Below are 27282 nucleotides of genomic sequence, written 5' to 3' on the forward strand. Positions count from 1 at the left end.
TCTCTCACTTGGCATCATGTTTTTGAGGTTCATCCACATTTTAACACCTGTGAGTACTTCATCCATTTCAATGGCCGAATAGTATCCCATTGTGTGGAAGGACCATATTTTGTTTATCCATTCATCTGTTGATGGATGTTTGTTTTGATTTGTTTTGTTTTTGAGACGGAGTCTCGCTCTGTTGCACAGGCTGAAGTGCAGTGACATGATCTTGGCTCACTGCAACCTTTGCCTCCCGGGTTCAAGGGATTCTCCTGTCTTAGCCTCTTGAGTAGTTGGGATTACAGGCGTGCGGCATCACGCTGGGCTAATTTTTGTATTTTTAGTAGTGACGAGATTTCACCATGTTGGCCAGGCTGGTCTCGAACTCCTGACCTCAGGCGATCTGCCCACCTTGGCCTCCCAAAGTGCTGGGATTACAGGCGTGAGACCCCATGTCCAGCCCGTTGATGGATGTTTGGATTGTTTCTGTCTTTTGGCTATTGTGAATGGTGCTGTTACAAGCTAGGGTGTATTAATATTTGCTGGAGTCTCTGTTTTCAGGTATTTTCAGCAGATACCTGGGAGTGGAATTGCTGGGCGCGATAGTAACTCCATGTTTCACTTATTGAGGATGACAGCATTGTTTTACAGAGTGACTGCTCCTCACGTGGGACCTCTGTGTTGCCTACCCTGAGGGGTCTTTGATTAATAATGGCTAAATCGGGCCGGGCGCAGTGGCTCACGCCTGTAATCCCAGCACTTTGGGAGGCCGAGGTTGAATTGCTTGAGCTCAGTAGTTGGAGACCAGCTTGGGCAACATAGTAAGACCCCATCTCTACAAAAAATACAAAAATTAGCCAGGTGTGCTAGTGCATGCCTGTAATCCCAGCTACTTGGGAGGCTGAGGTGGAAGGATCGCTTGAGCCTAGGAGGCGGAGGTTGCAGTGAGCTAAGATCGTGCCACTCCACTCCAGCCTGGGTGACAGAGTGAGACCCTGTCTCAATAATAATAATAAGAAGAATAAGAGTAATGGCTTAATTAGTGTAACTCTGGGTGCAGTCCCTGGACCAGCAAGCCTTGGCTTGTTGCAAATGCAAACTCTGGGGCCCCACTCAGATCTTCTGAATCACTTCTGGAGGTGGGGTTCAGCCATGTGGGTCTTTTCGAGCCCCCCAGGTCGGACTCTGGTGCACGTTAATCTTGAGAACCAATGCACATCCCCCAACGACAGGTCTCCCAGCAACCCCATTTAGGTCAGCTGCTGACCCAATAATGACCACACTTCCTTCCCACCTTCCCCACTTTGGCAGTCATTGAGTGGGAGATAGAGCGGAGCCTGCTGAGCTCAGAGGACCGGGAACAGGGAGCCACCGTCTTCCTTCGAGAGATCCAAGACCTCCACAAACACATCCTTGAAGACTGCGCCCTTAGGATGGTGGACCGGCTCGTGGATGGCTGCCTGGACACTGATGCCCAGAACCTTCTCAGCAGCCTCAAAAGTCACATCACTGACATGCACCCCGGGGTCCTCAAGACCCACTGCCTGCCGTGGAGCCGCGACTTGGTGAACCCCAAGAACAAGACTCACGCCCGCTACCTGAAGGAGCTGGGTGAGCAGTTTGTGGTGAGGGCCAATCACCAGGTCCTCACACGCCTCCTTGAGCTGGATACGGCCGGACAGGAGTTGGCGTGGCTCTACCAAGAGATCCGTCACCACCTTTGGCAGAGCTCGGAGGTCATTCAGACCTTCTGTGGACGCCAGGAACTCCTGGCCCGGCTTGGGCAGCAGCTCAGGCACGATGACAGCAAGCAGCACACCCCCCTGGTACTCTTTGGGCCCCCAGGCATCGGAAAGACAGCCCTGATGTGCAAGCTGGCTGAGCAGATGCCAAGGCTGCTGGGCCACAAGACAGTGACCGTCCTGCGGCTGCTGGGGACATCACAAATGAGCTCAGATGCCCGTGGCCTGCTGAAGAGCATCTGCTTCCAGGTGTGCCTGGCCTATGGGCTGCCCTTGCCCCCTGCCCAGGTTCTGGACGCCCACACCAGGGTGGTCCAGTTTTTCCATACCCTCCTCCACACTGTCTCTTGCAGAAACTTCGAGTCTCTCGTGCTCCTGCTGGATGCTATGGATGACCTGGACTCTGTCCGCCATGCTCGGAGGGTTCCCTGGCTGCCTCTCAACTGCCCCCCGAGGGTGCACCTCATCCTCTCAGCTTGCTCGGGGGCACTGGGGGTTTTGGACACCTTGCAGCGGGTGCTCCTGGACCCGGAGGCCTACTGGGAGGTGAAGCCCCTTTCCGGAAACCAAGGCCAGCAGATGATCCAACTCCTGCTGGCGGCTGCAAGGAGGACGCTGAGCCCGGTGCACACAGATTTGCTCTGGGCCAGCCTCCCAGAGTGTGGGAACCCAGGGCGGCTGAGGCTGGCGTTTGAGGAAGCCCGGAAATGGGCCTCTTTCACCGTGCCTGTCCCGCTGGCCACCACCGCAGAGGAAGCCACGCACCAACTCTGCACCCGCCTGGAGCAGACACACGGGCAGCTCCTCGTGGCCCACGTGCTGGGCTACATTGTGTCTTCCCGGTAAGTCTCTGTGTTTTGAAACTCTTATTTATTTATTTATGTTTTTTTTTTTTATTTTTAGAGATGGAGGTCTGGCTGTGTCACCCAGGCTGGAGTGCAGTGGTGTGATCATAGCTCACTGCGGTCTCCAACTCCCAGGCTCAAGTGATCCTCACGCCTCACCTGCTGAGTAGCTGGGACTACGGGCGTGCACCACTGTGCCCAGCAAAATATACTTTTTTTATTTTTATTTTTATTTTTAGAGATAGGGGTCTGGCTCTGTCACCCAGGCTGGAGTGCAGTGGCATGATCATAGCTCACTGCAGTCTCCAACTCCCAGGCTCAAGTGATCCTCCCATCTCAGCCTGCTGAGTAGGGTAGCTGGGACTACAGGCATGCACCACTGTGCCCAGCTAAATACAGTTTTTGTTTGTCAACTATACCTCAAAAGCTGGGAAAATAAATACACACATGTAAAAGAAAGAAAGGACTGCCTACATGGTTGCTTAGCCTAGTAAAAGTCTCGGAGCTATAAATTGCAATAAACTAGGCCAGGCGCGGTGGCTCACACCTGTAATTCCAGCACTTTGGGAGGCCGAGGCGGGCGGATCACCCAAGGTTGGGAGTTGGAGACCAGCCTGACAAAACATGGAGAAACTCTGTCTCCACTAAAAATACAAAAAATTAGCCAGGCGTGGTGGTGCGTGCCTGTAATCCCAGCTACTTGGGAGGCTGAGGTAGGAGAATCACTTGAATCCGGGAGGTGGAGGTTGCCGTGAGCCGAGATCATGCCATTGCACTCCAGCCTGGGCAACAAGAGCAAAACTCGATCTCAAAAAAAAAAAAAAAATTGCAATAAACTTGGGTCATGATAGTCTGGGGCCATTGCTCAGAGATGCCAGCCAGGTATGGATGAGGAGTCAAAAGTAACAGGCATATATTGCTTTTTGGATATAGCAAGAAAAAGAAAGAAAGAGGGAAGAAAGGCAGACAGGAAGGAAGGAGACAGAAAGGAAGAGTGAAAGAAGGAAAGGAAGGAAGGAAGGAGAGAGAAAGAAAGAGGAAGGAAGGAAGGAAGGAAGGAAGGAAGGAAGGAAGGAAGGAAGGAAGGAAGGAAGGAAGGAAAGAGGCCTGGCGTGGTGGCTCCAAGGCAGATGGATCACTTGAAGTCAGGAGTTTGAGACCAGTCTGGTCAACATGGTGAAACCTCATCTCAACTAAGAATACAAAAATTAGCCCGGCATGGTGGCGGTCACCTGTAGTCCCAGCTGCTTGGGAGGCTGAGGCAGGAGAATCACTTGAACCCGGGAGGCGGAGGTTGCAGTGAGCTGAGATAGTGCCACTGTGCTCCAGCCTGGGTGACAAAGGAAGACTCCATCTCAAAAAGAAAGAGAAAGAGAAGGAAGGAAGGAAGGAAGGAAGGAAGATAGTAAGAAAGAAAAAAAAAAGAAGGAAAGAAGAGATAAAGGAAAGAAAGAAAGAGAAAGAGAGAAAAAGGGAAAGAAGGAAAGAGGAAAGAAGAAAGGAAGGAAAGAAAAGGAGAAGGGAAGAAGAAGAAGAAAAAGTGAAAGGAAGGAGGGAAGGAAGGAAGGAAGCAAAAGCAAAAATAACAAGCAGCAGAGAGGAAGGGGTTAATCAGAAGCACCCAGGCAGCCACACTCCCTCCTCTGAGTTTGTCTTCTGCCAATTGGCAGAGACACCAAGGAACAAAACTTTGCCTTTACTGCAACTGGCCAACAGCAAACACTCAAAACCATCATCCAAAATGCTGGACGACATAGTTTTGCCTCTTCTCAGTTTTAGGGGGATTTTTTTTTTCTCAGCCTGTGCCATTTCAGACCTTTGTCGGTTACCACAAATTCATCTAGAGGGTGGTGGTCACCCCAACGAGGAGGTCTTTCTGCTTGTTTCTTTGCCAGAAATAGAAACACATTCATACTAGTGTAGGAAATAAGAGAATATGCTGGGTGCAGTAGCTCACTCCTGTAATGCCAGAGTTTTGGGAGGCTGAGGTGGGAGGATCACTTGAATTCAGGAGTTTGAGACCAGCCTAGACAACAGAGTGAGGCCCCTGTCTGTACAATAATTTTTTTTAATTAGCTGAGCATGGTGGTGCATGCCTATAGACCTAGCTACTCAGGAGGTTGAGATGGGAGGATCACTTGAGCACAGGAGTTGAAGACTGCAGTAAGCCATAATTGTACCACTGGGCTTCCTTCCAATGAAGAGTTAGGGAAATTCAGGTCAGTCTTATAGCTGACTCCAGGGGATATATCCCAGATTTCCCGACTGGCTTACACTCTATAAGAGTATAAATACAGCGTGGTGTGGTGGCTCACACCCGTAATCCCAGCACTTTGGGAGGCCAAGGTGGGAGAATTACTTGAGCCCAGGAGTTCAAGACCAGCCTGGGCAACAAAGTGAGAGCCCCTGCCTCAGTGAAAAGTAAAAATATTAGCTGGGCGTGGTGGCTCACACCTGTAGTCCCAGCTACTCGGGAGGCTGAGGCAGGAGGATTCGTTGAGCCAGGAGGTCATGGCTGCAGTGAGCTGTGATCGTGCCACTGCACTCCAGTCTGGGCAACAGAGCAAGACCCTGTCTCCAAAAACAGTGCAAATAACAACTGGGGCATGTTCCAGAATAGAGGGGTGGCCCATTGGGCCATTCTGTTGAAGTTGACTTGGAGGAAGTGAGTTGTCATGGAAACTGTCATAAAAATCAGAGCAGCTTCTCCTTCCTTCTCCCTCTGGGGTCCTCTCTGCACATCAACTCCTCTTGTAGACTCTTCCTTCGGCCTCTCTGGAACTTCAGCTTGCCTTGAGCCACAGTTGGCATCAGGAGCCCATATTTCTGTGACCAGGTGCCATCTTACTGACTTTTTCTTTGGGTCCTAATTCCAAAGTACAGGGAGACAGAAATCAAATGGCCTACTTGGTCCCATATCTGGTCCAATTAGTAAAGCCAGATCTCTCACAGGAGTGGCAGGGGAAGTGGTTTATAAAGCATGATGATAAGGTGGATGATTTTGGTTGCTCCAGTTCCATGAAAATATGTTATGCTTACACATCAGATCCATGTGGCAGGATGGTGAGAGCTTTGCTCTTGGAGCAGACCTGAGATCCTTCTAGGCTAGAGGTCGTCACCTCAGGATAGTTCTCCACGCCCCCCCATCCCCCCACAGGGGACACTAGACAGTGTGTCTGGAAGCATTTTTGGTTGTCATGACTGAGCAGGGTGGTGCTCCTGGTGTCTTTGCTGAGTGGAGTCCAGGGATGCTGTTTAACACCCTACAGTGCAAAGGATTGTCCTACTTTAGAGAATGATCCAGCCCCAGATGTTGATAGTGCAGAGAGTAAGAAACCTTGCCTTAGCCTGAGAGGCCCTATCCATTCATCCATCCATCAATCCCTCCCTCCCTCCCTCCATCATCTCTATCATCCATCCATCCATCCATCCATCCATCCATTCATCATCTCGACCTTTCATCCATCCATTGTCTCTATCTTCCATCCATCTATCCATCATCTCAATCCTCCATCCTTCCATCCATTCTCTGTAAATTCCATCTATCCTTCCATCCATCATCTCTATCTTCCTTTTATCCATCATCTCTATCTTCCATCTATCCATCCATCCATCCATCTATCCATCCATCCATCCATCCATCCACCCATCATCTCGATCTTCCTTCCATCCATCATCTCTATCATCCATCCATCTATTCATCTATCTATGCATCATCTTGACCTTTCATCCATCCATCCATCATCTCTATCTTCCATCATCTATCCATCATCTCGATCTTCCATCCTTCCGTCCATTCTCTCTAAATCCATCTATCCGTCCATCCATCATCTCCATCTTCCATCCATCTATCCATCATCTCTATATTCCATCCATCCATCCACCCATCATGTCTATCTTCCATCCATCCATCCACCCATTGTTTCTATCTTCCTTCCATCCATCATCTCTATCATCCATCCACCCATCATCTCTATCTTCCATCCATCTATCCATCCGTCTATCTGCCCATCATTTCTATCTTCCTCCCATCCATCATCTCTATTTTCCATCCATCCATCCATCCATCATCTCTATCTTCCATTCATCTATCCATCATCTCGATCTTCCATCCTTCCACCCATTCTCTCTAAAGTCCATCTATCCTTCCATCCATCATCTGTCTTCCTTTTATCCATCATCTCTATCTTCCATCCATCCATCCATCCATCCACTCTATTCTTCCTTCCACCCATCATCTCTATCTTCCATCCATCCATCATCTCTAGCATCCATCCATCCATCCATCCATCCATCCATCCATCCATCATCTCTATCTTCCTTCCATCCATCATCTCTATAGCCATCCATCCATCCACCCACCTATCATCTCTACCATCCATCCATCCATCCATCCATCCACACATCATCTCTATCTTCCCTGCATCCATCATCTCTATCTTCCATCCATCCATCCATTCATCCACCCATCCGTCATATCTATCTATATCTATCTCTATATATCTCCATCATCTCTATCTTCCATCCATCCATCATCTCTAGCATCCATCCATCCATCCATCCATTCATCCATCCATCATCTCTATCTTCCTTCCATCCATCATCTCTATAGCCATCCATCCATCCACCCACCTATCATCTCTATCATCCATCCATCCATCCATCCACACATCATCTCTATCTTCCCTGCATCCATCATCTATCTTCCATCCATCCATCCATTCATCCACCCATCCGTCATATCTATCTATCTATGTCTATCTCTATATATCTATATATTTCTCTATGTCCCATCGATAAATATGTATAGTCTCAATCTCTATCACTTCTAGTAATCTATCCTTGTATCTCTCTACCATCTGTCTATACCTATCTAACTCTATATCTATCCCACATCTACAAATACATCATTTTAATCTATCCACCTATTTAAATGATCTATTTATCTATCATCTCTATTTCTATCCATCTATTCATTTATAATCAATCAATAAATCTCTATATCTATCTCTCTATTTCTCATCTATATCGATCCTGTCTATCATTAATATCTCTCTCTCTCTTTTTATGGGGGGGACAGGGTCTCACTCTCTTGACCCAGACTGGAGTGCACTGAAGCGATCACAGCTCACCGCAGTCTTGACTTCTTGGGCTCAAGCGATCCTCCCATCTCAGCCCCCTCTGAGTAGCTGAGACTACAGGTGCATGCCACCACACCCAGTTATTTATTTCTTCTTTTTTTTCTTTGAGACAGAGTCTCACTCTGTTGCTTAGCCTGGAATGCAGTGGTGCAATCTCAGCTCACTGCAACCTCCGCCTCCTAGGTTCAAATGATTCTCATGTCTCAGCCTCTCAAGTAGCTGGGATTACAGGCGTGCACCACCATGCCTGGCTAATTTTTGTATCTTTAGTAGAGACAGGGTTTTGCCATATTGGCCAGGCTGGTCTCGAACTCCTGGCCTCAAATGATCTGCCACCTTGGCCTCCCAAAGTGCTAGGATTACAGGAATGAGCCACCACATCCAGCCTTATTTATTTATTTATTTATTTATTTATTTAGTAGAGATGGGGTCTCAGTATGTTGCCCAGGCTGCTCTCAAACTCCTGGGCTCAAGCGATCCTCCCACCTTGGCCTCCCAAAGTGCTGGGATTACAGGCGTGAGCCACCATACCTGGCCTATAATCTATCTCTGTATATACAGTTGGCTCTTGAACAGACTGGGAGTTAGGGGAACCAACTGTCTCCCAACGTACCTCAGAATTGATGTATAACTTTTGACTCCCCTAAAACTTAAATACTAATAGCCTACTGTTGACCAGAAGCCTTACCAGTAACATAAATGGTCGACGAACATGTATTTCATATGTTCTATGTATTACAGACTGTATTCCTACAACAAAACAAGGTAGAGAAAAGAAAATGATAGTAAGAAAATCATAAAGGGGGGCTGGGCACGGTGGCTCATGCTTTTAATTCCAGCTACTTGGGAGGCTGAGTACGAGAATTGCTTGAACCTGGGAGGCGGAGGTTGCAGTGAGCCTAGATCACGCCATTGCACTTGAGCCTGGGTGACAGAGCAAGACTCTGTCTCAAAAAAATAGAAAATAATAAGGAAGAAAAATACATGTACTATTCATGAAGTGGAAGTGGATATCACAAAGGTCTTCATCCTTTTCATCTTCACATTGAGGAAGATGAGGAAGAGGAGGAAGAGGGGAGGAGGAGAAGGGGACTTGGTCTTGCTGTCTCAGAGACAGCACAGGCGGAAGAAAATCCACATATAAGTGGACTCATGCAGTTCAAACCTGTGTTCTTCAAGGGTCAACTATATGTCTATCTGCCTATTTATATCTATTTATCTATCATCTATCTATTTATCTTTATGTTTATCTATCTCTGTATCTATTGCTCTATCTCTTATTTATCTCTCCATATAATCTGTCTATCTATAATCTATATGCCTATCTATACATCTGCCTGTCTATTTTTCATGCTACCAGCATCTAGTGGGTGGAGGCTTGGGTGGAGGCTGCTACACATCCTACAATAGGGGTCCCCATCCCCCAGTACTGGTACTGCTCCGTGGCCTGTTAGGAACCAGGCTGCACAGCAGGAGGTGAGCAGTGGGCGAACAAGTGAAGCTTCATCTGTATCTACAGCCACTTCTTGCTGCTCCTCATCACTCCAATTACCACCTGAGCTCCCCCTCTTGTCAGGTCAGCAGCATCATTAGATTCTCATAAGAGCACAAACCTTGTTGGGAACTGCGCATATGAGGGATCTAGGTTGCTTGAACCTTATGAGAATCTAATGCCTGATGACCTGTCACTGTCTCCCATCACCCCCAGATGGGACTGTCTAGTTTCAGGAAAACAAGCTCAGGGCTCCCACTGATTCTACATGATGGGGAGTTGTAGAATTATTTCGTTATATATTGCAATGTAATAATAATAGAAATAAAGTGTGCAAGTGTGATGCACTTGATCATCCCAAAACCATCACCCCCACCCTGGTCCATGGGAAAAAAATTGTCTTCCAAGAGACCGGTCCCTGGTGCCAGAAAGACTGGGGACTGCTGCCCTACAACACACAGGACGGTCCCCACCCTAAAAAATGATCTGACCCCAAACATCAACCGTGCGAGCCCAAGAAACGCTGCACTCAGCATGCCCTGTGCCCTCTGGGAGCCTCACTTCCTCCTCTGCATGGAGGGGCTGGTTGGGAGAGCATCCATCCTCCAAGGCTACTGGAAGGACCAATGAGATCATACTCGCCAGAATAAGAGTTCAGAAAAAGAGGAACTAGTGCATTTTCTTCTTAGCCCTTAACAGTTTTGCTTTTGGCAGATGAGGAAACTGAGGCAAAGACAAGGTACATTCCTCACCAAGGTCTCCCAGCTAGGATCAAACGCAAGCCTGATGACCATGCACAGCCCTGTTTTGCAATTCAGGCTAGGCGGGTCCTCTGGGAGTGCCAAGTGAGGTGCCCGCTCTGGGGTTCGCATTGCTTAGGGGATGTCTTCACGGATGAAGATAGGCTCTCAACCTAGCGGTTCACCCATGACCAGGGGCACATCTCCTAGGCTCTCTCTGATACCATATCATAGAATTTTGCAGGCCAGGTGCAGTGGCTCACGCCTAATCCCAACACTTTGGGAGGCTGAGGCAGGCGGATCACCTGAGATCAGGAGTTGAACAGCAGCCTGGCCAACATAGTGAAACCCCATCTCTACTAAAAATACAAAAATTAGCCAGGCGTGGTGGTGCACACCTGTAGTCTCAGCTACATGGGAGGCTGAGGCAGGAGAATCGCTTGAAGCCGGGAGGCAGAGATTGCAGTGAGCTGAGATGGCGCCACTGAACTCCAACCTAGGCAACAGAGTGAGACTCTGTCTCAAAAAAAAAAAAAAAAAAAAAGAAGTTTGCAAAGAGTACAGTGTTGGGTATGACATTATTACCAATATGGTAACTACAAGCCACAAAAACTATGGAACACTTGAAAGGCGCTTCACACAACTCAGAAACTGAATTTAAAACTTTGAAAGATGGTTCATGCAACCAAGAAACCGAATTTTGAATTTAATTAATTTTTAACCAGTTTAACTTTATTTGTATTTATTTGTTCATGTATTTATGTATTTATTTTAGAGACAGGGTCTCACTCTTTTGCCCAGTCTGGAGTGCAGTGATGTAATCACAGCTCACTGCAGCCTCAACCTCCTGGGCTCAAGTGATCCTCCCACCTCAGCCTCTAGAGTAGCAGGGACTACAGGTGTGCGCCCCTATGCCCACCTAATTTTTAAATTTTTTTGTAGAGATGGGGTCTCCCTGTGTTGCCTAGGCTGGTCTTGAGCTCTGGCCTCGAGCAGTCCTCCTGCCTCAGCCTCCCAAAGTTCAGGGATTACAGGTGTGAGCCACCACGCCCAGCCCAATTATCCTAATTTAAAGACACGCCTTGGTGGGCCAGGGTGGAGTGGGGTGGGTGCAGTTGGTTTCTGCATTATTTTCCTTGAGTTACCACTTCCTTCCCTCCCTATAGTGTCTGTCTCAGACCCCTTTGAGGTTGAGGAGCGGGCCATTTATGGTTCTGTAGGTGTGCATGCAGAGGAAAAGATTGGCACTTTGGGAGACCGAGGCAGGTGGATCACGAGGTCAGGAGTTGGAGCAGCTTGACTAACATGGTGAAACCCCGTCTCTACTAAAAATGCAAAAATTAGCCAGGCGTGGTGGCGCCTGTAGTCCCAGCTACTCAGGAGACTGAGGCAGGAGAATCGCTTGAACCCGGGAGGCGGAGGTTGCAGTGAGCCGAGATTGCACCACTGCACTCCAACCTGGGCGACAGAGTGAAACTCTGTCTCAAAAAAAAAAAAAAAAAAAATCGGAAAAGGTCTTCCTTGGTGGGTATTGCCCTAACCGTGCTTGGTACCTTGTGGGCGCTGTCCAAATGCTGATCCCAGGTGAAGTGCTGGACACCGCGCGGGTGGCTGTATCCCTCCCTCTCTTGGATTCTGCATCCTCCAAATGCAGAAGACATGAGATGTGCCTCAAAGCCCCACTGGTCCTCCCTTCAGACACGGTCTCTCGGAGGCGGAGCTGAAGGATGTTTTGTCCTTGGATGACGAGGTCCTGCAGGATGTGTACTGGGACTGGACCCCACCCAGCAAGGAGCTGCTGCGCTTCCCGCCCCTGCTGTGGGTGCGGCTTCGTCGGGATCTGGGATACTACTTGGCCCGGCGGCCCGTGGACGGCTTCACCCTCCTGGCCATTGCCCATAGGTAGGTCCAGGCAGCAGTGGCAGCGACACTGTCTGGGTGGGACCCCAAGAATGAGGACTCACTGGCCGGGGGTCTTCTCAGTATCAGATCCTTCACTCACCATTCCCAGGGAATCAAGTCCAGTTAGAACTCTGACACAATTCACCTATTTTAAAAATTGAGTTGAGGCTGGAAGCAGTGGCTCATGCCTATAATCCCAGCACTTTGTGGGGCCAGGGCGGGAGGATTGCTGGAGGCCAGGAGTTGGAGATCAGCCTGGGCAATGTAGCGAGGCCCCATCTCTACAAAAAAAATAAGAAAATTAGCTAGGTGTGTTAGCACTTTGGGAGGCTGATGTGGCGGATCACCTGAGGTCAGGAGTTTGAGACCAGTCTGACCAACATGGTGAAACCCTGTCTCTATTAAAAATACAAAAATTAGCCAGACGCGGTGGCATGTGCCTGTAATCCCAGCTGCTCGGGAGGCTGAGGCTGGAGAATCACTTGAACCTGGGAGGCAGAGTGGCAGTGAGCCAAGATCGCACCACTGTACTCCAGCCTGGCAACAGAGCGAGACTCCATTTCCAAAAAAAAAAAAAAAAAAAGAAAATTAGCTGGGTGTGATGGTACACACTTGTGGTCCCAGCTACTTGGGAGGCTGAGGTGGGAGGATCACTTGAGCCCAGGAGTTTGAGGCCACACTGAGCCGTGACTGTACCACTGCACTCCAGTCTGGGTGACAGAGTGAGATCCTGTTTCAAACTAAACTAAACTAGACTAAACTAAACTAAACTAGGTGAAGTTCATGAAACATAAAATTCACCATTTTATTTTATTTTATTTTATTTATTTTATTTTATTTTATTTTCTGTATTTTGAGACAGGGTCTCGCCCAGGCTGGAGTACAGTGGTTGTCATCATGGCTCACTGCAGCCTCAAACTCCTGGACTCAAGCAACCCTCCCACCTCAGCCTCCGGAGTAGCTGGAACTACAGGCATGCACCACCATGCCTGGCTAATTTTTAAATTTTTTTTATAGAGACGGGGTCTCACCACATTGCCCAGGCTGGTCTCGAGCTCCTGGGCTCAAGAGACACACCCACCTCAGCCTCCCAAAGTGCTGGGATTACAGGTGTGAGCTACCATGCCTGGCCAATTCACCACATTTTATTTTATTTATTTAATTTAATTTTATTATTTTATTATTTTTTGAGACAGAGTCTTGCTCTGTTGCCCAGGCTAGAGTGCAGCGGCACAATCTTGGCTCACTGCAACCTCTGCCTCCCAGGTTTCAGTGATTCTCCTGCCTTAGCTTCCTGAGTAGCTAGGTTTACAAGCATGAGCTGCCACACCCAGCTAATTTTTGTATTTTTAGTAGAGACGGGTTTCACCATGTTGGCCAGGCTGGTCTCAAACTCCTGACCTCAGGTGATCTGCCCGCCTTGGCCTCCCAAAGTGCTGGGGTTACAGGCATGAGCCACTGTGCCCGGTCAGAATTCACCATTTTAAAGTGGACAATTAAGTGTATTTTAGTACACTCATAATGTTGCACCCCTCACCTCTGTCTAGTTCCAGAATGTTTTCATCCCCCCAAAAGGAGACCCTGTCCCCATCAGCCGTCACTCCTCATTCCCCTTCCCTAACCCCTGGCAGCCACTCATCTGCTTCCTGTCTCTGTGGATTTGCCTGTTCTGGGCATTTCAGATCGATGAAATCTCACACTATGTGGCCTTTTGTGTCTGGCTTCTTTCACTCAGCATCATGTTCTCAGGGCTCATCCACATTGTAGCAGGGATCAGTGCTTCCTTCCTTTTCATGGCTACATAATATTTCATTGTATGGATGGACCACGTTTTGTTTATCTTCGTCTATGGATGGACACTTGCATTGTTTCCACGTTTTTGCTGTTGTGAACATGCATGTGTAAGGTTTTGTTTGAACGCCTGTTCCCTTTCTTTCTCTCTCTCTTTCTTTCTTCTTTCTTTCTTTCCTTCTTTCTCTCTTCCCCTCTTTCTCTTTTTTTCCTTTTTTCTTTTTGGAGTCTCTCTCTGTTGCCCAGGCTGGAGTGCAGTGGCACCACCTCAGCTCACTGCAACCTCCACCTGGGAGGAGTGATTCTCCTGCCTCAGCCTCCCAAGAGCACACCACCATGCCCAGCTAATTTTTGTATTCTTTTTTTAAGTACAGACAGGGTTTCACCATGTTGGCCAGGCTGGTCTTGAACTCCTGACCTCAGGTGATGCACCGGCCTCAGCCTCCCAAAGTGCTGGGATCACAGGCATGAGCCACTGCACCCAGCCTGAACACCTGTTTCTTAATTCTTCTCGGTATATACCCAGGAGTGGATTTGCTGGGTCAGGTGGTAAGTTATTTTATGTGTAAATTTTGGAGGAGCTCAAAGGTTCCTCTTTGAAATGTATGTAAGGAAAGTAAATTGATGTAAGGAAAAAAAACATGGACCAATTTAGAGATAGATGTGATGTATCAAATAGCACAGGTGGTCAACAGAATGGTTTAGGATGGCTTGGGATTTGGGAACTGCCTCCAGGAAGACAGGCAGCCACCTTTGAGCTTGATGGGTCACCCAGGTCTATCAGTCTGTATACCCTCTCTGTAGACAGCTGGTCGAGGTGGTCCGTGAGCGCTACCTGTCGGGATCCGAGAGAGCCAAGAGGCATGGCGTCCTGGCCGACTTCTTCTCAGGGACCTGGAGCCAGGGTACCAAGAAGCTCATCACTCTGCCACTTGTGGGGAAACCACTGAACTTGGACCGAAAGGTGAGGTACCTGGGACCCCCATTCCCCACCTGCAACCTCCACCCTGCCCAGCGTTGCTCACCTCCTTCCTTCCCCTTTTTGCACTCGAAATGTCCTCCCGACCTACTTCTCCTTTCCTCACAGAGGGCAAGATGTCCCTTCTACTGCCCCCCCGACTCGTTTTTTTTTTTTTTTTTTTTTTTTTGAGACAGAGTCTTGCTCTGTCGCCCAGGCTGGAGAGCAATGGCGTGATATCAGCTCACTGCAACCTCTGCCTCCCAGGTTCAAGCAATTTTCCTGCCTCAGCCTCCCAAGTAGCTGGGATTACAGGCGCCCGCCACCATGCCTGGCTAATTTTTGTATTTTTAGTAGAGACGGGCTTTCACCATGTTGGCCATACTGGTCTTGAACTCCTGCCTGGGCAACAGAGAGAAACTCTGTCTCAAAAACAAACAAACAAACAAAGTACAGAGTTATTGTGGACTCTTCTCCCTGATGTTAAAATCTTATATAACTGTTGTATAATGATTGCAACTAGGAAATTACACTTTTAATTCTTTGGTTATAGCTTGATGTTTCTTTTTCTCTGTCTCCCCTGCTGGACTGGGGAGGCTGGAGGCAGGTCCAGGCTCTATTCTTTTTTTGGTGCTGACTTTTCTTTTTCCCTCCCTCGCTTCCTTCCTTCCTTCCTTCCTGACAGAGTCTTGCTCTGTCACCCAGGCTGGAGTGCACTGGCATGATCTCAGGTCACTACAGCCTCTGCCTCCCAGGTTCAAGCGATTCTCCCACTCAGCCTCCCTAGTAGCTGGGACTACAGGTGTGTGCCACTGCACCTGGCTAATTTTTGTATTTTTAGTAGAGACGGGGTTTTGCCATGTTGGCCAGGCTGGTCTCAAACTCCTGATCTCAAGTGATCTGCCTTGGCCTCCCAAAGCACTGAGATTACAGGTGTGTAATTACAGGTGGGATTACCACACCTAGCCTGGTGCTGACCCTTCTCTTCTCCCCCAGAGACCCATTCACAAATCCTTTCCTGTGTGCCCAGAGTCCCTGCAGACTCAGCTTCATCCTGCCTCTCCAGGACATGGTCTGAGCCCCTTTCATTCACCTAGCCTCTCAGTCTCTTGCCCTAGTGCATCCTCCCAAGGATGCTTCTGACCATCCAATCTGATTATGCCTCTTGTCTAAAACCTTCCATAGCTCCCCAGTGCCCTCAGTCTTAAGCCTGACCTACCCAGCCTGATATTCAGTGCCTTCGTGATCTGCTGCTTACAAGCTCCCTACTCTCATTTCCCACCTGCATCCCCTAACCTGACTTGTATAATTCAGTCCTCCCAAACTCAGCCTGCTCTTTCACACCTCCAGACCTTTGCCCATGCTCTTCTCTTGCCCTGGAATGCCATTGTTTTCTGACACATTTTGCCACATAGATGCCCACTTAATTCTGAGGCTCAGTTCCAATGCCTCTGCCTTCAGGAAACATTCCCTATTCCTCCCAGAAAGTCCCATGACCTCTGGCTTTGATTCTCTGAGTCCCAAATGTCGTCTCTGCCCCAGCCCTGACCAATGGGCACATGGGGGTATGTCTGTCTTCCATTGCATTCTCGTCCACTCCAGCACTGTCTGGAGCATGAGGTGAATGAATGGGCTTGTGCGTGGAGTGAATGAATGGGCTTGTGTCCAAGCTGCAGTCTCCCTTCTCCTCTGCCAGGTGGCCCCGCAGCCTCTGTGGTTCTCACACACGGTTGCAAACCTGCGGAAGCTGAAGGAGTTGCCCTATCACCTGCTTCACTCGGGCCGCCTGGAGGAGCTGAAACAGGAGGTTCTGGGTAAGGGCTGCCCCCCATCTCAGAGGACCGAGCCTGGTGACTGCACCACGCTCCAGTCTTCTAGAGCCTGGGGAGGGTGAAGGGCAAACATGGAAATCCTTCATTCCTCCTAAGGCAGAGGTTCTCACAAGGGGCAATTCTACACCCAGGGGATGCCTTACAGTGTCCGCAGATAGTTTTGGTTGTCACAGCTAGGGGAGAAGGCACTACTTGAATCTGGTGGGTGGAGGCCAGGAATGCTGCTCAATACCCTACAGTGCACAGGACACCCTACCACAGAAAATAATCTAGCTCCAAATGTTAGTGCATAGGGTGAAAACCCCTGCCTTATCATGAGAGAACCTATCTGTCTGTCTGTCTGTTTGTCAGTCTGTTCATCCACCTATCCATCCATCCATCCATCCACTCATCTTCTCTCTGTCCATCCATCCATCCATCCATCCATCCATCCATTCATCCATCCATCTATCCATCTAACTATCCATTTATCCACCCATCCATCTATGATCTCCTTATTGAGCCATGAGCTGGTTATAACCATCCATCCATCCATCCATCCATCCATCCATCCATCCACTCATCCTTCTGTCTGTCCATCCATCCATCCATCCATCATTCTATCTATCTATCCATGCACCCATTATATGTCCATTATCTATTCATTCATCTACCTTTCTGGTCATCCATCCATCCATCCACCCATCATTCTATCCATCCACCCACCTATCTTTCTGTTTGTCCATCCATGCACCAATCCACCCAACATTCTTTCTATCTCTCTCTCTCTCTCTCTCTCTCTCTATCTATCTATCTATCCATCCATTCACCAATCCCTGTGATTCTTAACCAGAAGAGATTCTGCCCCCCCAGGGGACACTTGACAATGTCTGCAGACATGTTTGATTGTCACACTTGGGGTGGGAGTGCTACTGGTATCTGGTGGGTGGAGGCCAGGGTTGCTGCTTTACATCCCACAATGCATAGTTCAGCCCCTTACCACAGAGAATGATCCTGCCCCAATGTCACTACTGCTGAGCCTGAGATGCCCTGGAGGAAATGGAGAGATGATTCTCCACCTCCCAGGATGAACTGGAGGGAGGTAGGCACTTCCCACATCCTCCCCCCTTCTCTCCCTCAGGCAGCATGAGCTGGATTTCCTGCCGGGGCATCTCTGGGGGCATTGAAGACCTGCTGGATGACTTTGACCTGTGTGCCCCTCACCTGGACTCTCCTGAGGTTGGCCTGGTCCGTGAAGCCCTCCAGCTCTGCCGCCCTGCTGTGGAGCTCCGAGGCATGGGTGAGTCCAGATGGCCTGGATAGGAGTGACCAGGACGGGCACTGACTTCTAGAAACATGCTCTCCTCATTGAGTCATGAGCTGGATTTTCATCAACTCTCATACCTTTCCTGTCTAAACATGTGAATTTTTCCCCAGCAGTGCTTCTAGAATTTTTTTTGACATGTGGTATCGCTGTGTCACCCAGGCTGGAGTTCAGTGGTGCAATCGTAGCTCACTGTAGCCTCAGACTCGTGGGTTCAAATGCTCCTCCCACCTCAGCCTCCTGAGTAGCTAGCCACAGGTATGCACCACTGTGCCTTGCTAATTTTTCTATTTTTCGTAGAGACAGGGTCTCACTGTGTTGCCCAGGCTAGTCTCAAACTCCTGGGCTCAAGGGATCTTCTTGTCTCAGCCTCCCAGAGTGCTAGGATTATAGATAGACATGAGCCATGGCGCCTGGCCTAGAATTTTAAATTGAGCCTGGGAGAGCTTTGGACTGAATACTACCAAAGCAGGGCCCATCCTGTTACCCTGGACTTTTCTTTAGAAAGTGCCAGGTAGGACTGGGCGCAGTGGCTCACACCTGTAATCCCAGCACTTTGGGAAGCCGAGGCAGGCAGATCACAAGGTCAGAAGTTTGAGACCAGCCTGGTCAATATGGTGAAACCCTGTCTCTACTAAAAATACAAAAATTAGCAGGGTGTGGTGGTGGGCACCTGTAGTCCCAGCTACTCGGGAGGCTGAGGCAGGAGAGTTGCTGGAACCTGGGAGGCGGAGGTTACAGTGAGCCGAGATCGCGCCACTGCACTCCAGCCTGGGCAACAGAGTGAGACTCCGTCTCAAAAAAAAAAAAAAAAAAAAAAAAAAAAAAAAAAAGAAAGAAAAGAAAGCACCAGATAGGAACTATTTCGAGAAAACTCGAGGAAATTATGTAGGTACATATATGATAAGAGAGAAAACAAAGTTCCCACATATTTTTTATTGATGAAATTCAAAATATAATAATAACTGAGTACAAAACTTAGGGTTCAGAGTTGGTTTTCACTATTATCTGGTCCATTGCAAACACATGGCTATAAAAATTATTCTCAGGCTGAGCATTATGGCTTACACCTGTAGTCCCAGCTACTTGGGAAGGTGAGGTGGGAGGATCAATTGAGCCTGGGAGGTCGAGGCTGCAGTAAACTGTGATTGCTCCGCTGCATTCCAGCCTGGGTGACAGAGCGAGACCCTGTCTCAAAACAAACAAACCAAAAAAAAAACTTATTTCTAACTCCCAGATGACTTGGGCTGGGTCTGGCCCTCAGACTGCAATTTGCTACTCCCTGCCCTAGAGCTTGAAGAATCTCTCCAAGTCTTTAGACGCTCTGGCCATGAGGATGTTCTTTCTGTTTGGTTTTGTTTTAATTATAGCAAAATACATGTCTTAACCATTTTTTTTTTGAGACAGGATCTCGCTTCATTACCCAGGCTAGAGTACAGTAGCATGATCTCAGCTCACTGCAACCTCCGCCTATCAGGCTCAAGAGATCCTCCTACCTCAGCCTTCTGAGTAGCTGAGACTACTGACATGCACCATCATGCCTGGCTAATTTTTGTATATTTTGTAGAGACGGGATTTTGCCATGTTTCACAGGCAGGTCTTGAACTCCTGGACTCAAGCAATCCTCCTGCCTCAGCCTCCCAAACTGCTGGGATGACAGGCATGAACCACTGTGCCTGACCCCCATCTTAACCATTTTTATGTGTGCAGTTCAGTGATTAAATATATTAATAATGTGCAGCTATCACCACCATTCATCTCCAGAACTTGTTAATCTTCCTAAAGTGAAACTCTGTCTTCATGAAACATTCATTCCCTGTACTAGTCTGTTTTCACACTGCTATAAAGAAACACCCAAGACTGGGTAATTTACAAAGGAAAGAGGTTTAATTGACTCATAGTTCCGCATGGCTGGGAAGGCTTCAGGAAACTTACAATCATGGCAGAAGGGAAAGAGGTGCGTCTTTTTTTTTTTTTTCTTGGTGAGACAGAGTCTCGCTCTGTTGCCCAGGCTGAAGTGCAGTGGTGCGATCTCGGCTCACTGCAAGCTCCGCCTCCTGTGCATGGCAGCAGGCGAGAGAGAGGGAGCAACTGCCTTATAAAACCATCGGACGGCCAGGTGTGGTGGCTCACGCCTATAATCCCAGCACTTTGGGAGGCCGAGGCAGGCAGATCACTTGAGGTCAGGAGTTTGAGACCAGCCTGGCCAACATGGTGAAACCCCAGCTCTACTAAAAATACAAAAATTTGTCAGGCATGGTGGCACATGCCTGTAGTTCCAGCTACTTGAGAGGCTGAGGTGGGAAAATTGCTTGAACACGGGCGGCAGAGGTTGCAGTGAGCAGAAATCCCACCATGCACTCCAGCCTGGGTGACAGAGTGAGACTGTGTCTCCAATAAAACCCAAAAACCATCAGATCTTGTGAAAACTCACTGTCATGAGAACAGCATGGGGGAACCACCCCCATGATCCAATCACCTCCCACCTGGTCCCTCCCTCAACATGTGGGGATTATGGGGATTACAATTCAAGATGAGATTTGGGTAGGGACACAGAGCCAACCCATATCTCTCCCCATTCTCCCTTCACCCCAGTCCCTGGCAACCACCATGCTGTTTTCTGTCTCTATAAATTTGACTGCTTTAGGTATTTCATATAAGTGGTATTTTACAGTATTTGTCCTTTATTCTCTGACTTCTCTTACTGAGCAGAATGTCCTCAAGTTTCATCCACATTGTAGCATATGTCAGAATTTCCTTCCTTTTTTTTTTCTTTTTTTGCACGACAGAGTCTTGCTCTGTCACCCAGGCTGGAGTGCAGTGGCACGATCTCAGCTCACTGCAACCTCCATCTCCTGGGTTGCTCAAGCAATTGTCCTGCCTCAGCCTCCAGAGTAGCTGGGATTACAGGCGTGTGCCACCACACGCAGCTAATTTTTGTATTTTTTAGTAGAGATGGGGTTTCGCTATGTTAGCCAGGCTGGTCTCGAACTCCTGACCTCATGTGATCTGCCCACCTTGGCCTCCCAAAGTGCTGGGATTACAGGCTTGAGCTACCATGCCTGGCTAAGAATTTCCTTCCTTTTCAAGGCTAAGAATTTCCTTCCTTTTAAAGGCTTAATAATATTGCATTGTATGAATATGCCACATTTTGTTTATCCATTCATCTGTTCTGTGGACATTTGTGTGTTTCTACCTTTTGGCTATTGTGAAAAGGAATCGCTAGATCACATGGCAATTTTGTGTTTAACTTTTTGAGGAACGACCACTTCATTTTCCACGAAAGCTACACCATTTTACAATCAAACTATGGGAGACAATAAATAATATCTTTTTCTCTACCCTTTTATGTTCAGTGATAGGGGCCTGTGAATTAAACTAACAAAAGACAGCTTAACACATGAAAGGGCTCACACATTTTAATTTTACATGCACAGAAGTTTCACAGAAAAGTGAAAACTCAAAAGAGTGTTTAGACCTGGGGCCTTAAATACCATGTTAACAAAGAGCAATAAATTGTGAGGTGAGTTCACAAAGGAAGGGGAAGTATTCAAGATGCTTAAGTCTCTGTATCCAAAGTGCTTCCCCATGGATGTGAACAGGATGTTAAAAAGGATGACCAGTGGCCTGTGATTCCTATGCAGAGCTTCTAATCCTGGCCCTGCAAACCATCCTTGAACTATCTGCTTCTCTTTATTCTCCTGGCCATCAGCCCAGGGCCAGTGCTGCTGTCTCTCCTCCAGACAGCATCCTCGGAGGTCTGCCTACTTTGGATTCATTCTTACCCTTTGGTTTATTTTCCATACAGCACTCAGAAGAATCTTGAAAGCCCAAAACGGCCAGGGTGGCTCAAGCCTGTTATCTCGGCACTTTGGGAGGCTGAGGCAGGTGGATCACTTGAAGCCAGGAGTTCAAGAGACAGGGAACAAAAGCTAGGGAAATTGCCTTATAAAACCATCAGATGGCCAGGTGTGGTGGCTCATGCCTATAATCCCAGCACTTCGGGAGGCTGAGGCAGGCAGATCACTTGAGGTCAGGAGTTTGAGACCAGCCTGGCCAACAGGGTGAAACCCCACCTCTACTAAAAATGCAAAAATTAGCCAGGCACGGTAGCACACACCTGTAATCCCAGTTACTCGGGAGGCTGAGGCAGGAGAATTGCTTGAACCCAGCAGGCAGAGGTTGCAGTGAGCCTGGATCACACCACTGCACTCCAGCCTTGGCGACAGAGCAAAATTCCATTAAAAAAAAAAAAAGAGCCCAAATCTCACTAAGTATCTCTATTGAATCTTCTAGATGGTTCTCCCATTGTCCTTGGAATAATGACCTTTCCAGTAGTGTAGCCTACATGGCTGTGTATGACTCACTCTCCTGGGAGATGCTTGTCTCCATCCTTACTGCCCCAGACTGTGATGGAAACATCCAAGCTTGCGTGCCGGGGGCCCTGGGCTGGGACTCGCCTCCCCAGCCCTTCTGTGGCAACTTTGGAGCTCAGCTAAATGCGATTCCTCAGAGAAGCCTTGTCTGGCCACCACTGAAGCTTAACTTCTCTATGTCTCCCCAATCCTTGCCTCTGAATTTTCTATCACTGCACCCTGTTTTCCATCTGTCTTGGCTCTTTTTTTTTTCTTTTTTCTTTTTTTAGAGACAAAGTCTTGCCCTGTTGTCCAGGCTGGAGTGCAATGGCATGATCATAGCTCACAGCACCTTCAAACTCCTGGGCTCCAGTGGTCCTCTCACCTCAGCCTCCCAAGTAGCTGGGACCACAGGTGCACACCACCACCCCTGGCTTGTCTTTGCCTTTAATTATGATTTCTCATGGTTTTCTTTTGCATCATCTGTCTGCCACATCAGACTCTGAGCTCCATTAAGGCCAATGGCATCATCTGTTTTCTCCCTGCCAAATTTTTACCTTTAACACATTGATATGGTTCGGTTGTGTCCCCACCCAACTATCATCTTGAATTGTATTTCCCATAATCCCCACACATTGAGGGAGGGACCAGGTGGAGATAATCGAATCATGGAGGTGTTTTCCTCCATGCTGTTCTCCTGATACTGAGTAAGCTCTCAAGAGATCTGATGGGGCTTTTTTAAATAAGGGGCTTCCCCCTTTGCTCAGCTCTCATTCTTCTCTCTCCTCCCGCCTTGTGAAGAAGGGCGTGTTTGCTTCCCCTTCCACCGTGATTGTAAGTTTCCTGAGGCCTCCCCAGCCCTGCAGAACTGTAGGTCAATTAAACCTCTTTCCTTTATAAATTACCCAGTTTCAGGTATGTCTTTATTAGCAGCATGAGAACAGACAATACACACATAGACCACAAATTTTGAGCCCCACTGTGTCGATTGAAATCTTGGCGCTGCCACTTCTTGGCAGTGTGACCTTGCAAACCCTTTACCATCCCTCCCCCTGCCCCACAGCCCTCAGTTTTCCCATCTGCAGAATAGGGATGCTGAGTGACCATCCCACCTAGGGCTGCTGGGAAGAGTACACGCATCAATTCACACAGAACCTCCACCCGTGTTGCCATCGACGGTCCTGTTACTGTCATATGATAGCACTGTTGACATGAACAGCCTAGGATGAGCTATTTCTGCCCTGAAACCCTATTTTTGTCATCTGCAAAATGTGCAATTGAACTAAAATGTGTCCAGAACTCCACCCAATGTGAAGATGCTGGTGCCTGCAACCATTTATGCCTTTCTTATGCATTCACACAACCCCTACTGATTATCTGCCATAGCCCCAGCTCCCACGGGGACCTAAATATAGTTAATGTTTGTCTCAGCCTTTAAGAGAGGGAGATGGGGCCGAGTGCGGGGGTTCACGCTTCTAATCCCAGCACTTTGGGAGGCCCAGACAGGAGGATTGCTAGAGGGCAGGAGTTCAAGACCATCCTGGGCAACATAGCGAGATCCTATCTCTGTAAAAAAAATTAGTTAAAAATAGATAGATGGCTGGGCACAGTGGCTCACGCCTGTAACCCCAATACTTTGAGAAGCCGAGGCAGGCAGATTGCTTGAGGCCAGGAGTTTGAGACCAGCCTTGGTGACAGTGAAACCCCATCTCTACTAAAAATACAAAAATTAGCCGGGTGTGGTGGTGCATGCCTGTAATCCCAGCTTCTTGGGAGGCCGAGGCACAAAAATTGCTTGAACCCGGGAGGCAGATGTTGCGGTGAGCCGAGATCACGCCACTGCACTCCAACTTGCACGACAGAGCAAGACTCTGTCTCAAAATACACAAATAAATAAAGAGAAGGAGATGGAACAGCATACCAAACAACTGGAATTTAAGGCAACTGGAAAGAAAAATAACGCGAGAGGCGCTCGCCAGGAGTTGTAAACCTTGATGGAGCAACTTCCCAGGAAAACAGCCTTGGGCATGACTTCCCAGTTTAAGGAAGATTTAAAAGCCCAGATCTCTCAGCAAGTTCCCTGCAAAGCCCCTTGATTGACAACCTGTGGCTCCCCTACCACAAGGAGGAGGTGTAGGAACAAATGTTATCACCAGAGGGCGCTGCTGGACAACCATGTGCTCTCCGTACGTCCAAGCACGCTGGCAAATGGGGACCATTCAACATAACATCCTAAATGATCCAACGCGATCACGAGTCCTTTTTTTTTTTTTTTTTTTTTGAGAAGGAGCCTCGCTCTGTCACCCAACTTCTGCCTCCTGGGTTCCAGCGATTCTCCTGTCTCAGCCTCCCGAGTAGCTGGGATTACAGGCCCAAGCGCCACCATGCTCGGCTAATTTTTCTTAATAGCCCATTTTTTTATAGAACGGTTTTAGGTTCACAGCAAAATTGAGTGAAAGGTACAAAGATTTCCAATATATCCCTCCTCTGATCCTACTTTTATTGAAAAGGTTGAGTCTGAGCACAGTGGCTCACGCCTATAATTCCAGAGCTTTGAGGGGTCGAGGAAGGAGGATATCTTGAGCCCAGAAGTTTGAGACCAGCCTGGGCAACATAACGAGACCCCGTCTCTACAAAAAATAAAAAACTAACGAGGCGCGGTGACGTGCATCTGCAGTCCCAGCTACTGTAGAGGCTGTGGCCAGAAGATCGCTTGAGCCCAGGAGTTTGAGGCTGCAGTGAGCTGCGATCGTGCCACTGCACTCCAGCCTGGGTGACAGAGTAAGACCCTGTCTCTAAAAAAATAAATAGCCAGGCGCGGTGGCTCATGCCTGTAATCCCAGCACTTTAGGAGGCCGAGGCAGGTGGATCACTTGAGGTCAGCCCAGCCAACATGGTGAAACCCCGTTTCCACTAGACACACAAAAATTAGTTGGGCGTGGTGGCGGGCACCTGTAGTCCCAGCTATTAGGGAGGCTGAGGCAGGAGAATCGCTTGAACCTGGGAGGTGCAGGTTGCAGTGAGCCAAGATCGCACCATTGCACTCCAACCTAGGTGACAGGCTAAAACTCCATCTCAAAAATAAATAAATAAAATAAAATAAAACAAACAAATAAATTAGCTGAGTGTGGTGGTGCATGCCTGTAGTCCCTAGTATTTGGGAGGCTGAGATGGGAGGATTGCTTGAGCCCAGAAGTTTGAGGCTGCAGTTAGCTTTGATCATGCCACTGCACTCCAGCCGGGACAACAGAGTGTGATAAAAGAGGAAGGAAGAAAGGAAGGGAGAGAGGGAGAGAAGAAGGGAGGGAGGAAGGAAAGGGAAGCATTCTAGGCAACCTGGGCAAAGGCTGGAGACTGGAAACAGCTGGGTGCCTCTGAAGCAAGGGTAAGTGTGTCTGGAGAGCAGAGAAGGAGACAGGAGCGGACAGCAGAGGCCAGTAGCTGAGGTATTGTGTCTTCTTTTGTTCTGGAGCCCCTGCAGGGAGCAGAGACTCAATTGGCAGGGAGGGTAGAGGGGGCTCAATCCAGGCAACTTAGTCTACATCCCTTTGTTGCAGAGAGGAGCCTCCTGTACACAGAACTGCTGGCCAGACTCCATTTCTTCACCACCTCACATCCAGCACTGGTGGGACAGCTATGCCAACAGGCCCAGAGCTGGTTCCGGTTGTGTGCACACCCTGTGCTGGTGCCCCTCGGAGGATTCCTCCAGCCCCCGGGAGGACCCCTCCGGGCAACCCTCAGCGGTTGTCACAAAGGTGAGTCTCCCCAGCATAGCAAAAATCCCAGCAGGCACCTGCTTGCCTGGGGGCAGTGAAGGCCAGGTATTTGAGGTTGTCTTCTGGGACTCCCCTGTGCTAGTTGGGAGGCCCCAAGCTTGCCATCAGAGCCTGCCCCTGCTGTCTCATGCTGAATCAGCTCTCTCTGCCCCACCTCAAGGGACTGTAGATGTCTCATATAAATTCTTCTAATGAGCCCGATGCTAGGGGGTGCCTCCAAGCTTCCCATCTCCAAGGGATTCGTGCCCATCTGACAGTTTCAGCTATTTACAAGCTCATGCTAGTAATTCTGAAAGCTAGGAACTGATGCCTGACAGTCCTCTGAGCAGCTGAAGGAACTGTAAGCAGCCCTTGGAATCCCAGAATGTAAGGGAGAGGAGAGGATTTAGGTTTTGCCATCCATTTGTCATTCATTTTTTTCTTCCTTCCATTCATCCATCCATCTATGCATCCATCCTTTCATTCACCTTCCTACTCTTCCATCCAATTACCCTCCCATCCATTCATTCATCTCTCTATCTACCTCCCACCCTTCCATTCATCTATCCCTCCATCCATCACCCTCCCACCCACCCATCCATTCATCCATCCATCTATCCATCCATCTATCCATCCATCCATCCATCCATTAATTCACCTTCCTACTCTTCCATCCAATTACCCTCCCATCCATTCATCCATCTATCTACACTCCCACCCTTCCATTCATCTATCCATCCATCCATCCACCGTCCTCCCACCCACCCATCCATTCATCCACCCATCTTCTCTGCCACCCTTCCATCCATCTACTGCCCCATCCATCCATCCATCCACCTTCCCACTCTCCCATCCATCTATCCTCCCACCCTTCCATCCATCTATCCATCCATTCACTCATCCACCCACCCATTCATACATCACTTGTCCATTCATGCAATCATCTACCCACCCTTCCATTTATCCATCAATTCATTTATCAAACACTTTCCTCTCCATCCATCCATCCATCCATCCATCCTCCCACACATCCACCCATCCATCTACCCACTCTGCTACCTTTCCATCCATCTATCCCCCATCTCTAAGTCCATCTACCCTCCCACTCTTTCATTCATCTACTGTTCCACTGTTCCATCCATCCACCCATCCACCCATCCATCCATCTATCCATCTACCCTACCACTGTTTCATTTAGCTAGCCCCATTCATCCATCCACCCATCCATTATTCATCCATTCATCAAATCATTTACTCACCCTTTCATTAATCTATCCATCCATCCATTCATCAAACCACCTTCCCATCCTTTCATCCATCCATCCACCCACCCTTCCATCCACTCACCCACCTACACAGCTTTCCTTCCATCCATCCACTCACCCATCCATTCATCCATTCATTCATCCTTCAACCCTTTCTTTCTTCCTTCCTTCCTCTCTTC

General features: G+C 48.5%; 1 protein-coding gene across 8 annotated transcripts in view; it reads left to right on the plus strand.

Annotated features, from left to right (window-relative positions):
* The window catches only part of NWD1 (NACHT and WD repeat domain containing 1), a 96652-nt gene that overhangs the window by 26096 nt on the left and 43274 nt on the right, over positions 1-27282 (plus strand). For 6 of the 8 annotated variants that reach the window (XM_034946591.3, XM_008966082.5, XM_014342531.4 and 3 more), the window contains 6 exons: positions 1294-2566; positions 11641-11844; positions 14440-14599; positions 16290-16407; positions 17546-17704; positions 25641-25838. In XM_034946591.3, coding sequence (XP_034802482.3) covers positions 1294-2566; positions 11641-11844; positions 14440-14599; positions 16290-16407; positions 17546-17704; positions 25641-25838 — 2112 coding nt within the window. The remainder of the gene's footprint in view (positions 1-1293; positions 2567-11640; positions 11845-14439; positions 14600-16289; positions 16408-17545; positions 17705-25640; positions 25839-27282) is intronic. The other 2 variants (XM_034946590.3, XM_014342532.4) reach the window with 2 other exon arrangements.

Source organism: Pan paniscus, chromosome 20 (genome assembly GCF_029289425.2).
Source record: "Pan paniscus chromosome 20, NHGRI_mPanPan1-v2.0_pri, whole genome shotgun sequence".
Lineage (NCBI taxonomy): Eukaryota > Metazoa > Chordata > Mammalia > Primates > Hominidae > Pan > Pan paniscus.